Source organism: Triturus cristatus, chromosome 2_1 (genome assembly GCF_964204655.1).
Source record: "Triturus cristatus chromosome 2_1, aTriCri1.1, whole genome shotgun sequence".
NCBI lineage: Eukaryota > Metazoa > Chordata > Amphibia > Caudata > Salamandridae > Triturus > Triturus cristatus.
The window spans coordinates 437,838,348-437,853,957 of record NC_140581.1 but is presented as its reverse complement, the minus strand read 5'-3'; the positions used below and the strand labels follow the sequence as shown (position 1 = coordinate 437,853,957).

The window sequence follows — 15,610 nt, the reverse complement described above, 5'->3', positions numbered from 1 at the left end:
TTTTTAACAAAGCAAGCAATTTGCCAAAGGCTCTTTTTGTCCCACCCATGTTCACGCTCACGGTCTAATGCTCGTGGTTACGCGCAGCAGCAGATGTTTCCAATTATCGTTCCCAGACGCGGGCACGATAATTGGAAACATATGCTGCTGCTCGCAACCGCGCCCGCACACCAGCAGCTCCTGCATCTCTTTTTTAGTTATCTTGGGCAAGCGCAGTTCAGGGAGCATGTCTGTCCGCGACTCCGCGCTCTACCATCTTCCTCTACAAAACAGAGTCGCCAACATCACCCTAGCCCAGTCTCAGTCTTGTATCACGCTGCATGCCCACATCTTGTCACCTTGACGGAGCAAAGAACTGAGGAGGCTTGTCTGCAATGATTTCCTCTTCACGGAGGACAGTCTGGAGGAGCACTGTCTGAAGTGTTACTTATCGAAGGGAGAGGTTGTCCTGCGTCAGAGCACGCGGGCCTTCTGCAACCTGCATGTCAACGCCGCGCCCTCTCAGAACGCTTTCCACGAAGACCGTTACCCACCGAGAGTCTTGCCCACGCTGACTCCCGCCATTATTCACCCTCCTCTGGCGCAAGGGACACGTTTCCCTTCAGTGGCGTGGGATTCATTTTACAGCGTCTGACAAACAAGGTACAGTCTGAAAAAGCTCCCCCACCCGATTCTTCACTTCAGAGGCTTCCCTGGGAACGCGCGATTCAAAAGCATTTCAGCATGTCTGAACTCGTTACTGAGAGCAGCTCCACACTAGCTCGAGCTTCAGCCTCGGGACCCCCAGGGAGATGTTCTCAGGTGCTTTTACCTTCCTGCTTGGGTTCAAGACCCGCCTGATTATTGACATTAAAAATCAAGGCGCACGCTCCCATTATTACATACCCCGCCACTTGAGAACTGAGTGCATCGTTTGGCGGTTGTCTCCATGGCAATAGTCCTTCATCAGTTGTTTGGATCCTATTCATCCACTCACATTGTGGTCCCACCTCCCCCGACACCACCATGCCAATTTGCGCTCCTCACAATAGGAGCCCCATGCCACTCTCCCAAGGGTTAACGGGATTTAACTTTGCTCTCAATAGTTGCTTTTTTCCCTAAAGCCGCAGAACATAATTGCCTTGTCGCCATAACAACTTGTGCATTATTTGCAGGGAGGGGGCCAGACCGGCCCACTTGCTATTTCTGATTTCCTTGTGGTCTGCAAAGTGGGCACTTGATCCGAGGTTCGCTAACCACAATGAAAAAGGCATTTGGCCTTGCGGCATGAGTCTCGCTTCTTCCAGCGCGCTTTGTGATGCTCGACAAGTCTCTGGTGACTTGGGCCTGTTGAAAGTCACTGGTCAGTGATTGGAGAACGGATGACACTCTTTAATCTGGGCGCTCGTGAGCAGGACTCGACGTAGAGGAAAAATGCTTCTAACAAAAGATGCAAACCTTGGAAGCAAGTGGGCACCTTTTACCCCTTGGGGCTCACTGCTTCACTAACAAATAAAACCATTGCCAGACCTTGGCACTAGTGCTTCATTTGTAAAACAAAAAGTGAAAGGGGACGCGCCTTGTCTGCCCTGTCTTTCTACCTGCCAGTGCCTTCACGGGAGACATCAAGTCCCAGAGACCAATACTCCCTGGAGGGAGGAGCCACAGACACCCTCGCGCTCATAACGCGCACAAGAGCTCCGCGGCGCGGGACGCGCCTTGTCTGCCCTGTCTTTCTGCCTGCCAGTGCCTTCACGGGGGACATCAAGTCCCAGAGACCAACACTCCCTGGAGGGAGGAGCCACAGACACCCTCGCGCTCATAACGTGCACAAGAGCTCCGCGGCGCGGGTCGCGCCTTGTCTGCCCTGTCTTTCTGCCTGCCAGTGCCTTCACGGGGGACATCAAGTCCCAGAGACCAACACTCCCTGGAGGGAGGAGCCACAGACACCCTCGCGCTCATAACGCGCACAAGAGCTCCGCGGGACGCGCGTGGGCCAAGGGCGGGCCCGCCCACGCCCGTCTGCGGCCGAAGGAGGCCGGGCTGGGCCACGTTATTTGACCCCAGCAGAGGCTGCTATTTTCACCCTGCCCTTCCATTTACGGACGTCTGGTGTTAAGGTACCGTGAAGCCGCTTACTGTTTATTGCTTTTGCTGTCGATTGGTGACCACATAACTGTGTAGTTGAGCAAATTACATCCTGCGTTGCATAATGAGTAAATTGAAAGGTGTAGCTGGGACCTTGGATTCATTTATTGTAAGTGCTGAGTCACTTCTATCTCATGAAATCCATCTGACTGAAAGAAGGCTGTCTTTGGACCCTGCCACGCTACAATTTCGTCTCTCGCTGGGTAGTCTTGCTAATGTTAATACAACCTGTTCAAAAACACCAAATACATCACCAAACATATCTACAGCAAGACCCGCCCTTGCGTCTTCCAACACATCCTTACCTTCTGAAGACTCCTCCGATACGCCCGTCCTAGATGTGCCCTGCATTAACACTAGGGGTAATGCCGCCAAGGCACAAAGGATCACCAAATTAAACGGTCAACACACCAAGAAAAGGCACGCTGCCTCTGCCAAGTCTAAGTCTAAAAATGTGACAGGCTGCCAATCAACTGGGAACCCAAATATTGCGGTGATCACCATTACGAACTCAGTAGCAACTCAGACAGACAGCATTTTTTAACCTATGTGTAATAAGGCCAACACAGGCGCTGCGGGGGGAGCCACACAAACAGGGTTTGCCATGGAAGCCCTAGAATCTACGTTGGTCTCCCTCAAGGATGCGATTGATAAAAATTTCGAACTGTTGTGGGGGAAATTTAATCAGCTGGACTGTACCGTGGATAACTTAAGAGGCGGGAGGCTGAATAAAGCTTATGACGAAGCAGGACGAGGGAACAATATATCATCAGCGGCCAATAAACACGGGCCTGCCATGCAATCGACGGATGTCGCTCTTGCTCCCCAAGTTACATCCTTCGCCACCAATTCTAGTGTCTACTGTTTCAACCAAAGCAATTTACCTGTGTTAAATTCAATCGTTACACAGAGGGGAAGCTTGGGCACACCCCATATGCATAAGACCAATGATGTTAATGCAACACTAGGTAGTGTGAGCTGTAATTTGCCTCAGCAGGGAATTACTGAGGCCGATCCAAATAACGTGGCCATAGACCATCTCAGAGACATACACCTAAGTCCCAATACAGATGTGCTGAGCCTGCCACCAGCCTCTAGTCCTTATGTGTTAGTATTGGCTGGTGTTCCCAACCTCGCCAAGGGACAGAGGGAATATTGGTCAGACCTCCGTAATAAATCTGTAGATTGGCTACGCAAACACAAAAGTTTCCACCCCTCCTCAATGGACGAAATCATTATGGCAAGGAGAGTAGGATGGGTTGGCCCCTCGGATAAGAATATCAGTGGTGATTGCATTGTCCTTAATTTTCGCAGACCACATACGGTCCGTCATTTAATTAGAACTCAAGAGCAATCCTTTTCACAACATACTGATATTTGTGCACTCCCCTTTTTTTAAGGGACGCCCATGCAATTCCCCTGGCAACAAATAGGTTCCATGCACTTTCCAACTTGGATGCTCAGGATTGACAACAAATGTTGTCGACCAATCTGCTGGCCCACGAGGGGGATCATTTAGACACTGTACCCCCACCCTTTAATGATAAATTGGTACCAACTATGGCAAATATGGGAGCTAACTTAAGCATTCTAAGTTGGAACGTGGCGGGGCTTCAATCCAGGCTCGGAGAACAAGACTGGTTGCGTCTAGTAAAGGAACAAGACGTAGTCATGTTCCAGGAGACTTGGGCCACCGAAGATATTCACATTGAAGGGTTTCACTGTTTCAGTATAGTAGCCCCATCCCTAAACTGGGAAGACCATCTGGGGGACTATTTATTGGGATCAATGTGGCAGCTGGTGGTAGTTTCAAGGTTCTTCCGACCAATAGCAGAAACTATCAAGTCATCCTTTTTAAAACGAAGATCTGTATATATTTGGTAAATTTTTATAATAATGATTTTTATTCGGTCCCTAATAGGAACTTCATTGGGCTTTTTGATTTTATTTCTAACTTAGATAGCCAACAAAACATGGGGGGGACCCACTGGGATCCTCCTGGGAGGAGATTTTAATGCCACAATCAATGGCATAGCGCATGCCAAGGGCACAAGTAGTTATGGGCCTTCGTTTCGTAGGGGAGTAGAGTTGAATTTGTTTCTAAAATCAAATAATTTGACTAACGTAATGGATTTGGTGAGCTGCCCGAGTACCACTAATAAAAGACTACCAACATTTAGGGGAAGGGGCTGCTCGTCAACTATTGATTTTATCTTTATCTCTCCCTGCCTTGAAAATCAACTAATGACTGCTGAAGTAATTGAAACGGATTATGGGGATCACAACCCCATTAGAATAATGTTGAGCTTTGCACCCCGGCCTGTGTTTTCCTTTGAATGTGGAGCAAAAAATCTTGCACCCTCGACTGACAATTTCAGATTAGTTTGGAAGGGCGTTGACAGTGGTTTTTTTTTTTAAATGTTACTTAGAGGTAATATGCACCTCATTAATTCCTGCTTATTACCACATACTGCGCACTCTGAGGTAGCTCAAGACTTCTCAAAACTGTGCCTAGCTATCAAAACACTTCTGTCGAAACCTGCCATATTGGCAGCAAACAACCCCAAATGGTTCGACCATGAGTGCGCACAGGCCAATAGAAACCTTCGTAGGGCACTGTCATTTAACCCAAGGTGTGCTGCAGACGTACAATCGGCCAGGAGGGAATATAACATTGTAACCCAGAAAAGAAAGGGAACCCTCCTAAATGAACGCTGGGAAACCTTATCCCAGGCTGCAAGCATCCTCTTGAAAACTTTGTGATCTGCTGATGGCCCCAGAAATTGGGGTGGGGGGTGGCTCATGGGAAGTGGGAGTAAAATCAAGTCCCAGAGACCAATACTCCCTGGAGGGAGGAGCCACAGACACCCTCGCGCTCATAACGCGCACAAGAGCTCCGCGGCGCGGGACGCGCCTTGTCTGCCCTGTCTTTCTGCCTGCCAGTGCCTTCACGGGGGACATCAAGTCCCAGAGACCAACACTCCCTGGAGGGAGGAGCCACAGACACCCTCGCGCTCATAACGTGCACAAGAGCTCCGCGGCGCGGGTCGCGCCTTGTCTGCCCTGTCTTTCTGCCTGCCAGTGCCTTCACGGGGGACATCAAGTCCCAGAGACCAACACTCCCTGGAGGGAGGAGCCACAGACACCCTCGCGCTCATAACGCGCACAAGAGCTCCGCGGGACGCGCGTGGGCCAAGGGCGGGCCCGCCCACGCCCGTCTGCGGCCGAAGGAGGCCGGGCTGGGCCACGTTATTTGACCCCAGCAGAGGCTGCTATTTTCACCCTGCCCTTCCATTTACGGACGTCTGGTGTTAAGGTACCGTGAAGCCGCTTACTGTTTATTGCTTTTGCTGTCGATTGGTGACCACATAACTGTGTAGTTGAGCAAATTACATCCTGCGTTGCATAATGAGTAAATTGAAAGGTGTAGCTGGGACCTTGGATTCATTTATTGTAAGTGCTGAGTCACTTCTATCTCATGAAATCCATCTGACTGAAAGAAGGCTGTCTTTGGACCCTGCCACGCTACAATTTCGTCTCTCGCTGGGTAGTCTTGCTAATGTTAATACAACCTGTTCAAAAACACCAAATACATCACCAAACATATCTACAGCAAGACCCGCCCTTGCGTCTTCCAACACATCCTTACCTTCTGAAGACTCCTCCGATACGCCCGTCCTAGATGTGCCCTGCATTAACACTAGGGGTAATGCCGCCAAGGCACAAAGGATCACCAAATTAAACGGTCAACACACCAAGAAAAGGCACGCTGCCTCTGCCAAGTCTAAGTCTAAAAATGTGACAGGCTGCCAATCAACTGGGAACCCAAATATTGCGGTGATCACCATTACGAACTCAGTAGCAACTCAGACAGACAGCATTTTTTAACCTATGTGTAATAAGGCCAACACAGGCGCTGCGGGGGGAGCCACACAAACAGGGTTTGCCATGGAAGCCCTAGAATCTACGTTGGTCTCCCTCAAGGATGCGATTGATAAAAATTTCGAACTGTTGTGGGGGAAATTTAATCAGCTGGACTGTACCGTGGATAACTTAAGAGGCGGGAGGCTGAATAAAGCTTATGACGAAGCAGGACGAGGGAACAATATATCATCAGCGGCCAATAAACACGGGCCTGCCATGCAATCGACGGATGTCGCTCTTGCTCCCCAAGTTACATCCTTCGCCACCAATTCTAGTGTCTACTGTTTCAACCAAAGCAATTTACCTGTGTTAAATTCAATCGTTACACAGAGGGGAAGCTTGGGCACACCCCATATGCATAAGACCAATGATGTTAATGCAACACTAGGTAGTGTGAGCTGTAATTTGCCTCAGCAGGGAATTACTGAGGCCGATCCAAATAACGTGGCCATAGACCATCTCAGAGACATACACCTAAGTCCCAATACAGATGTGCTGAGCCTGCCACCAGCCTCTAGTCCTTATGTGTTAGTATTGGCTGGTGTTCCCAACCTCGCCAAGGGACAGAGGGAATATTGGTCAGACCTCCGTAATAAATCTGTAGATTGGCTACGCAAACACAAAAGTTTCCACCCCTCCTCAATGGACGAAATCATTATGGCAAGGAGAGTAGGATGGGTTGGCCCCTCGGATAAGAATATCAGTGGTGATTGCATTGTCCTTAATTTTCGCAGACCACATACGGTCCGTCATTTAATTAGAACTCAAGAGCAATCCTTTTCACAACATACTGATATTTGTGCACTCCCCTTTTTTTAAGGGACGCCCATGCAATTCCCCTGGCAACAAATAGGTTCCATGCACTTTCCAACTTGGATGCTCAGGATTGACAACAAATGTTGTCGACCAATCTGCTGGCCCACGAGGGGGATCATTTAGACACTGTACCCCCACCCTTTAATGATAAATTGGTACCAACTATGGCAAATATGGGAGCTAACTTAAGCATTCTAAGTTGGAACGTGGCGGGGCTTCAATCCAGGCTCGGAGAACAAGACTGGTTGCGTCTAGTAAAGGAACAAGACGTAGTCATGTTCCAGGAGACTTGGGCCACCGAAGATATTCACATTGAAGGGTTTCACTGTTTCAGTATAGTAGCCCCATCCCTAAACTGGGAAGACCATCTGGGGGACTATTTATTGGGATCAATGTGGCAGCTGGTGGTAGTTTCAAGGTTCTTCCGACCAATAGCAGAAACTATCAAGTCATCCTTTTTAAAACGAAGATCTGTATATATTTGGTAAATTTTTATAATAATGATTTTTATTCGGTCCCTAATAGGAACTTCATTGGGCTTTTTGATTTTATTTCTAACTTAGATAGCCAACAAAACATGGGGGGGACCCACTGGGATCCTCCTGGGAGGAGATTTTAATGCCACAATCAATGGCATAGCGCATGCCAAGGGCACAAGTAGTTATGGGCCTTCGTTTCGTAGGGGAGTAGAGTTGAATTTGTTTCTAAAATCAAATAATTTGACTAACGTAATGGATTTGGTGAGCTGCCCGAGTACCACTAATAAAAGACTACCAACATTTAGGGGAAGGGGCTGCTCGTCAACTATTGATTTTATCTTTATCTCTCCCTGCCTTGAAAATCAACTAATGACTGCTGAAGTAATTGAAACGGATTATGGGGATCACAACCCCATTAGAATAATGTTGAGCTTTGCACCCCGGCCTGTGTTTTCCTTTGAATGTGGAGCAAAAAATCTTGCACCCTCGACTGACAATTTCAGATTAGTTTGGAAGGGCGTTGACAGTGGTTTTTTTTTTTAAATGTTACTTAGAGGTAATATGCACCTCATTAATTCCTGCTTATTACCACATACTGCGCACTCTGAGGTAGCTCAAGACTTCTCAAAACTGTGCCTAGCTATCAAAACACTTCTGTCGAAACCTGCCATATTGGCAGCAAACAACCCCAAATGGTTCGACCATGAGTGCGCACAGGCCAATAGAAACCTTCGTAGGGCACTGTCATTTAACCCAAGGTGTGCTGCAGACGTACAATCGGCCAGGAGGGAATATAACATTGTAACCCAGAAAAGAAAGGGAACCCTCCTAAATGAACGCTGGGAAACCTTATCCCAGGCTGCAAGCTCAAAAAAGGGCAACATTTTTTGGTCTGCAGTCAGGGAGCTTCGATCGATGGGTCAGCTACTAACTCCCATCAGTTGTAACACATCAAGCGAGATCTTGGAAAATCATTTTTCAAAAATCTATGCTGCCCCACAATCAGAGCCTGACCAATATGACTATGGCCCCTTCACTACCATTGTGTTGACCATCTCGGACATAGAAGAGGCCATTCAACAGAGCATTGGGAATAAAGCCCCCGGCCCTGATGGGCTACCAATTGATCTAATAAAATGGAAACCAGACTTTTGGGCCCCATTACTCTTAAATGTTTTTAATAGTATAACACATGCCACTTTACCGGATACGTGGGCTAAGAGTATTATAGTCCCAATTTTAAAAAAAGGAGATCGGTCACAGCCTAGTAATTATAGGCCGATCTCATTAATCAACAATACTTTAAAAATACTAGGAAGAGTACTGTACAATAAAATCTCAACATGGGCAGAGGAAAATAATATTTTAGAGCACTGTCAGCTAGGTTTCCGTAGCAAGGTGGGCACCAATGAGCAATGTCTCAACCTCAACTTGGTTATCGGGAAATACACCATAGCACGGAAAACTCCGGTCTATATGGCTTTTATGGACTTGTCCTCAGCGTTCGACCTTGTTAACAGGTCTAAATTCTGGGCAATTCTTTTGGCTTATGGCTTGGATGAACCCCTGGTAAATATTTTAGCTCATCTCCATAAAGATCTCCAGACGCAGGTGCGGATTGGCATGAGTGGCGAGTTCTCGGGTTGATTAAGGTAGAAAGGGGGGTCAGGCAGGGCTGTGTCTTGGCCCCCCTACTTTTCATCATTTATATTAATGAGCTGAACAACTCGCTCAAAACCTCGACCCATGACGTCCCCATGATCAATGGTAAAAGCCTCCCTGTACTATTATACGCAGATGATGCGGTTCTCATAGCCCGCACTCCGAATTCTCTGCGCAGACTAGTACGGACTTTCGTCGAGCATATGGATAGTCTGGACCTACGTGTTAATTTTAACAAATCATTCTTAATGTCCTGTGGCCCTGGGAAGCCACAGTTAAGCTCTATTGCAGTGGGTAATCAGAAATTGACAAGCACTTGCACATTCCCATATCTTGGTTTGGTCTTTGCTGCGAACGGCTCCTGGACTGAGCATCTTGCTCACTCCAGGAGCAAGTTCTCAAAGGCCACCAATTCAATTCTCAGCCTTCACCGCCCAAAGACCACTGGCGCTATATCAGCGATTTTAATTTTTTTTAAACTACAGTGTGTTCCTGTTGCGACTCATGGGGCTGAGATTTGGGGTACTACAAACAGTCCCGGAATACAGCAGGAAGAAAATAGGTTTTGCAGGAAATTGCTGGCTACCCCAATCTCCACCCCACAATACATCTGTCATAGAGAACTTAATCTTAATTTTATATCGGATTTCATTCGTGCCCGTCCTGCCCTCTTTTGGCTATCGATATGGAAGAATCAGGCTGCCTCCCTCACGAGAGAGATCATTAATGATTGTCTCTTGTGTGATAAAGGGATGGAAATCCCCTGGTTAAGTGGAGTATACCAAAGCCTGTGCAGTGTCAACAAAGGAAATGTTTTCCTAAAACCAATTACAGCTGACACTGTGCCAAAAAAGGAGTTGAGAGATGCGTTGTATTTTTTACATAACGAAGAAAGGACTGGCCTAGAATCTAAGAAATCCTCTGTTCTCAGATATATGTCTATTGCACAGGATTATCATTCCCTACCCACATACCTCACCCTACACATGAGCCATTGGGAAAGGAGCTTATTATTTCGCCTTAGAGCAGGAACCATTAGATTTGCATTATGCTTCCCCCTTGGTTATCATCATAATCTTGACCATGTACCATGCCCTTGTGATGGGGTGAGTGGCCAATCAATTTTACATTTTTTATTATTCTGTAAGTATTATATTAAATATATAAAGTGGTTACTAAACCCATTTTTTAAAAAGAGAAGGCCAATCAGCCTGGATAACGCTTATACATGTATAGTTTCCCTGGCCGATGAGGAGTTGATCCTCCGCATAAGCACTTTTCTAAGAATTGCCATTAGAGTACGTAATACTATGCCCGACCCTTGAGCACTCACCTGAATGACTATCTTTGTACTGTTGTTAGTTGGCATATCGTTTTATTATTAATAGTAATTTATTTTACCAATGAAGTTCTTTTTAATATTTTAATATGTTATGAAATGTATCAATTGTCATAGAGATATCACAAATGCTCGTTTATTGTGTATTGTCAATTTCTCATCTTTGTCTTTTATTAATATGTTGTGCTTTTATGGGTATTAAATTACCCGAATAAAGTTATTGAACTGAACTGAAAGGGGCAGACTTTTTGTTAGGATCCCAACGCCAGAGCTGATGAATGAGAGGTTTGTCGATCACCCAGGGTGCCCGGCCTTGATGCCTTCCTGTGCCTCTTCCTTCCAACACCCACTCGTCCTGTGTTTTTACCTCACTCTTGCAGGTGCTTTCTCACTCCTGTTTCCTCCCTTTCTAGTTATGTTCCAATCTTTCTTTGCCTCTTTATGTTCTGCCGTTCTCTCTCGTACTCTGGACAGGGTTTTAAGTGGTATGAAAAAAGGAAGGGGGTCCCTAAAAGGGGTGTGGCCTACGTAACTAAGGCACGGCTTAAACACATAAACTATCTCTTGAATGCACTTCCTCCCATCTCCTTTATGTTACCCCCCCCACAAACCCACCACACACCCACTACTAACCTGTAAGCACTGCATTGTCTTTTTCTATCCGCTTGTCAATATTTTCATAGCCGTGTACCTCTTTCACACACGTTTTCTCAGACTCACAATTGCAACCGAAATACATGACCGCTGCTCTGAGCACTCTACAGAGAGGCCAAGGATTGGATGAGCATGTACTCTGGGCACGTTTTTGACCCAATGACAATCATTCGCACTGCCTTCGGCCTCAAATCCAGAGCTCTCAATCGTGGCCCGTTATAACACCTGACGGCGACTCAGTTCAAAGTATGCACTACCCCAGGCTAGTATACTGCACTAAAAAAACATATACAAACCCAACATCATGGAAATAGTTAACACTCTTCAAGAATGCAAAATTAAGTAAACATGTAGAATAAACCGAAACTAAATCACTGGTGTGGATTTCCAAAATGTTTCTAACATTGTTTGTCAAAAATGAATTCGTGTTTTGATGGCAAAAAAGTTAAGGACATAAACCTAGAGCCAGACAGGACCCGTTTCAATGTCTGTTTTTAATAACTACCGGGTCTCAGACCCGGAGGGGCCTAGCTCACTTAAAGCCCTGACTCTGGGTTAATTCTGATGTTGAAAAATAATTCCTGGTCTCCAGAACTAAGCTTTGGTGCCCACTACCTTCAAACACTGGCGCAAATTAAGCCCTGCTTAGAAGTTGTTCTGCCATTGAATCATGGATGACAAAGATTGTCATGAAACTCAACAGAAACAAAACTTGCTGCACTTGTCATCCCCACTAACTGCACCTTTTACTTCTCACCTACCCCAGCTAGACACTCATCCTGGTCAGTCCGCCACCACCTGCACCAGGTTCAGCCCTGTCCAGCTCACCTCTGAAGGTTCAGCATGTTGTCACCACTTTATATACTACGAACATACGTGCAGGTTCATGCTACGGTAAACATGTATCGAAGTTGCAGCGCTCATGTGGCTATTGGCTATGTTGAGTGTGTGGGCATGCTAATAGGGGATAATCTGCTGCATGGCTAAACTTATAAGGTCCCAAAGGCGAGACCTATTGGCTATGCCAATGCTTGTTATGCATGCAGTCACCCCGCATGCAATTACAATGACCGTGTTGTAACAACGCATACCATTATCCCGCAAGTCGGAACCAAGACTTGCGGAGAGGGGTGCTGGATGTTGGAACAGTATAATTTACTATTCCAATGCCAGTCTGTGCGGACAGTAAGGAAGGTGTTGGATTTTAAATCCAACACCTTCTCCCCCCTCCGCAAGTCGTTGTTTTGACTTGAGGGGTAATGGTATGCATTGTTACAACGTGGTAACAACCGCATTGTAATTACATGCAGGGTGGCGGCTTCGTTGTGAGGGCTGTTTACCTGCCCAGTCATGGGGAAAAGAGTCAATTCCTTGGCATAGAAGGCTTTTTATTACCTTGACTGAGGTTGCTATTCCTTATCTTAGGAACTGTTAAATCTCTATAATACCAGAGATAGAAAACTTGAGGCAATTTTTCAAAAGCAAAGTCTCACCCATACTCTGCTTCTGTCACTTGACTGACCCAGGACAAAACATTGGTATAACCCAGTTTGAACGTTTGCTATTGTGCATACATCGGTTTCTCGAAAAAGTCTATAAAACACCTTTAACATGTCCAAAAAACACGTAGCTAAGTTGTACTTGGTGGCTAAAATTATGATCACTGATCACCTCCATAAAAATCTTTACATTTGCTGCCTATGAAACGAAGAGTTGTTTAAAGGCTGCTGTGTATTACTCACAAAGCACATTGGGTCATGATCCTAAATACATGAGCAAGTTAATTTACTATAGTAAACTGCAACACTAAAAAAGAGCCAAAGGGAGGCAAACCCATAGAGATAAGAGGCACAGAAACATTAAATGGCCTGAGCTGAAGCCTCAACAGGACCAATAGGGTTCAGAAGAACCAAAACTATGGGCTTCAATCATAGTTTTTGATAGAGTGACCTGGTATCAAGATTTGCACATGAGCTTCCATCAACTGTATCCATGCAAACAGCTGACAAGATAAAAGTCCCATTAGCGGCATATCTAATATGCAATCTTCCCTCTCCCTTTTCCCCCGATTCTCAGAAAGTTTCACTGGGTGCAGATTAAAAAGTGTGTCATTTTTAAACAATGCTGTCTGACACACAAGGTGCTCCACAAGTCCCGCCCAGCATATTTGCCTACTAGACTAAAACCTTACTTGCCTCCCAGGTGTCTAAGGTCTTCAGCTAAGGCACACAGATATGCACCTCAAGACAAGGGGGCAGATCTTTCTCTTACACAGCCCCTTATCATAGGAACAAACTTTCTTTTAATCTCCACTTCTGCTCAGACTGCACTTTCTTTAAGAAGGGGTAGAAGACTTGGTTGTTTAAGAATGCTTTCTCCTCTTTTCGAGCAATGCATTGCCGAGATACTCCTCCAGGAGTGAGTTGTGCGCTATACTAAATAGTAATAATAACAATAATAATAATAATAAGACGGGAGACAAGACAGCATCCCTTAAAATAATGCTGATACCCTTACTTTTCAACATTGTGTACTGAACCCCAGAATCATTACTAACTAACCTAGGGATCTGGTATCATCTTTACCTAGATGATACTGAGCTATACCATAACTGTCTGCCAACGCTGATCACAACACCTTACCTTCCTGTGTATTCAACATTACAAAGTTGCTAACATGTAAATACCTAAAACTAAATGACCTAAAAACTGAATTTCTCCTCCTCTCCAACAACCGACTTCCGGCTAAACGAAAATTGTATTACTGCGATAGGATCTGCATGCTTTCACACACTATTGATTAAATCCACCAAATCTCTAGGTGTCATTTTGAACAGAAAATTCAACCTCGGTGCCTATATTAATTAGATGGCCAAATATTCATTTTTCACCGCAAACTTTTACATAATTCTAAACCTTTTTTCTGGTTGAGTGACTTACCAACTACTATACAATTTCAGACTTTCCCACCTTGTCAATTGAAATACTCTACTTATTGGACTCCCCCAAAACAGTGTTGCGTCGCTAAAGGCTGCCTTTCACCCTGCAGTCAGGCTTAATTCCAATTCTCACAATTAAGACCATTTCACATCGGCCCTTCAACCTAACCATGGATATTGAGTCACGGGTATTTAATAAAATGCTTCTTTAATCTAAACCTATATACCCTACAACTACATAGCCTTAACTATCGCTGAAAATGACCATCTCTAAAGGGTACCGCAAGGACAGTAGTAAAATAATCCTTCATGTCCACTGAAATCACTTTAAGAACAGTTCATCCTCTGCCAAGTTCCCTTTCGTGGAATGCACCTACAATACGAACTCCCTTACAATGTCCATCAGACTGCTCAACTTCTTCAACTTATTTGGGCTGTCACAGGAATACCTGATAAATACCTCTCTACTTGAATCCCTTGTTAGGACCATCTAGTTATTTAGCAGGTTTTGATACCTCTAAATTTCTTAAACTCACCACAAACTTTTTTCACCAATAAACAGTAGATAAAACAGACAATTCAGAGCAGTATGGTATGTCAGAAAAGCACGCTAAATGTAAACGCATAAACGAAAAGTGTTGCTTTGGATTCAAAAATAAATAAAAGAGTTACAGTAGCAGTCCGGATACACAGACGAAAAGTATAACTTCCACAAGGCAATATATCGTTTATTTAGCTCCAGTTGTGCTACTATCCTGAATAGAAGTGTTACTCTTCTTTACAGTGGTCAAAACATTCCAATATGTTTTACCCTGGCTGGGGGCGTTACTACCCGGATTGAGAGTTTTCATACCGTTGCTGTTTGGATATTATTGACCTAGTTTCTCCTGATGGGGTCAGGCAATATCCTGGGGTTTGTTATTGCCATGGCGCAGGGTGCAATTACCTGGAGTTGGGCACCTCCACGGGCCCCAGCCTGCCGATCACGTTGCTGCTGTACTTGTCTTCCATGGCGGCGGCGGCGGCGGCTCACACATCCAATCACCAGCCCCGGGGTCGGGCACGACTCCCGCCGCCCTGCTGTACTGCCATGCCGGGCACCAGCTGCTCCGGCAGGCGGGGAACGACGCCGGGCCTGCGCGAGAATGCTTCCGGGTGCAGGCAGAAGGTGCCCACGTCACAGCGTCGTCTCCAAGCCTCTGAGGATAAACACGCCCATTTCCAGTGCCCCTGGGAGCAGCTGTAGGTTGTGGGCCCGGCGCTCTCCGACCGCTTCTGTCTGTGCTTGCTGAGGCCGCAAACCCCTTCACCCAAACCGGTACCACTTCACCCTCAGCCCGGTTCAGCCACACACAGAGAGAAGGAGAAGCAGCTGCCCAACAGCGCTCATACGGGAATGACTGGGTACTGCTGCTTGTTCAGAGGTAGAAGCTGCCAGCTTGACTCTGGAGTAGCTTGGGCAGCTAAGTTACCCCTCAGATGATTTGGGGTGGAGTGGACCAGCATTTAAAATTTTTAAACAAACGATTCCAAATACAATTTTCCTGTTTTGTTCGCCTTCACTATTTCCTCCCTGTATAGCACAGTGCTATTTTGAAGATGGAACAGCCTTTTATTTTCTGTTGTGCAAAGTCTGAACAAAAGCCCTCCAAAGGTTCCGAGGTCCAGGTC

At 46.0% G+C, this 15,610-nt stretch overlaps 1 protein-coding gene across 2 annotated transcripts in view; it reads right to left on the bottom strand.

Moving 5' to 3' along the window:
* Positions 1-15,320, bottom strand: part of SLC30A5 (solute carrier family 30 member 5) — a 427,281-nt gene extending 411,961 nt beyond the window's left edge. The window contains exon 1 of one of the 2 annotated variants that reach the window (XM_085632130.1): positions 14,886-15,320. In XM_085632130.1, coding sequence (XP_085488256.1) covers positions 14,886-14,950 — 65 coding nt within the window. In that variant the 5' untranslated portion in view covers positions 14,951-15,320. The remainder of the gene's footprint in view (positions 1-14,885) is intronic. The other variant, XM_085632138.1, reaches the window with a different exon arrangement.
* Between the last annotated feature and the right edge of the window lie 290 nt (positions 15,321-15,610).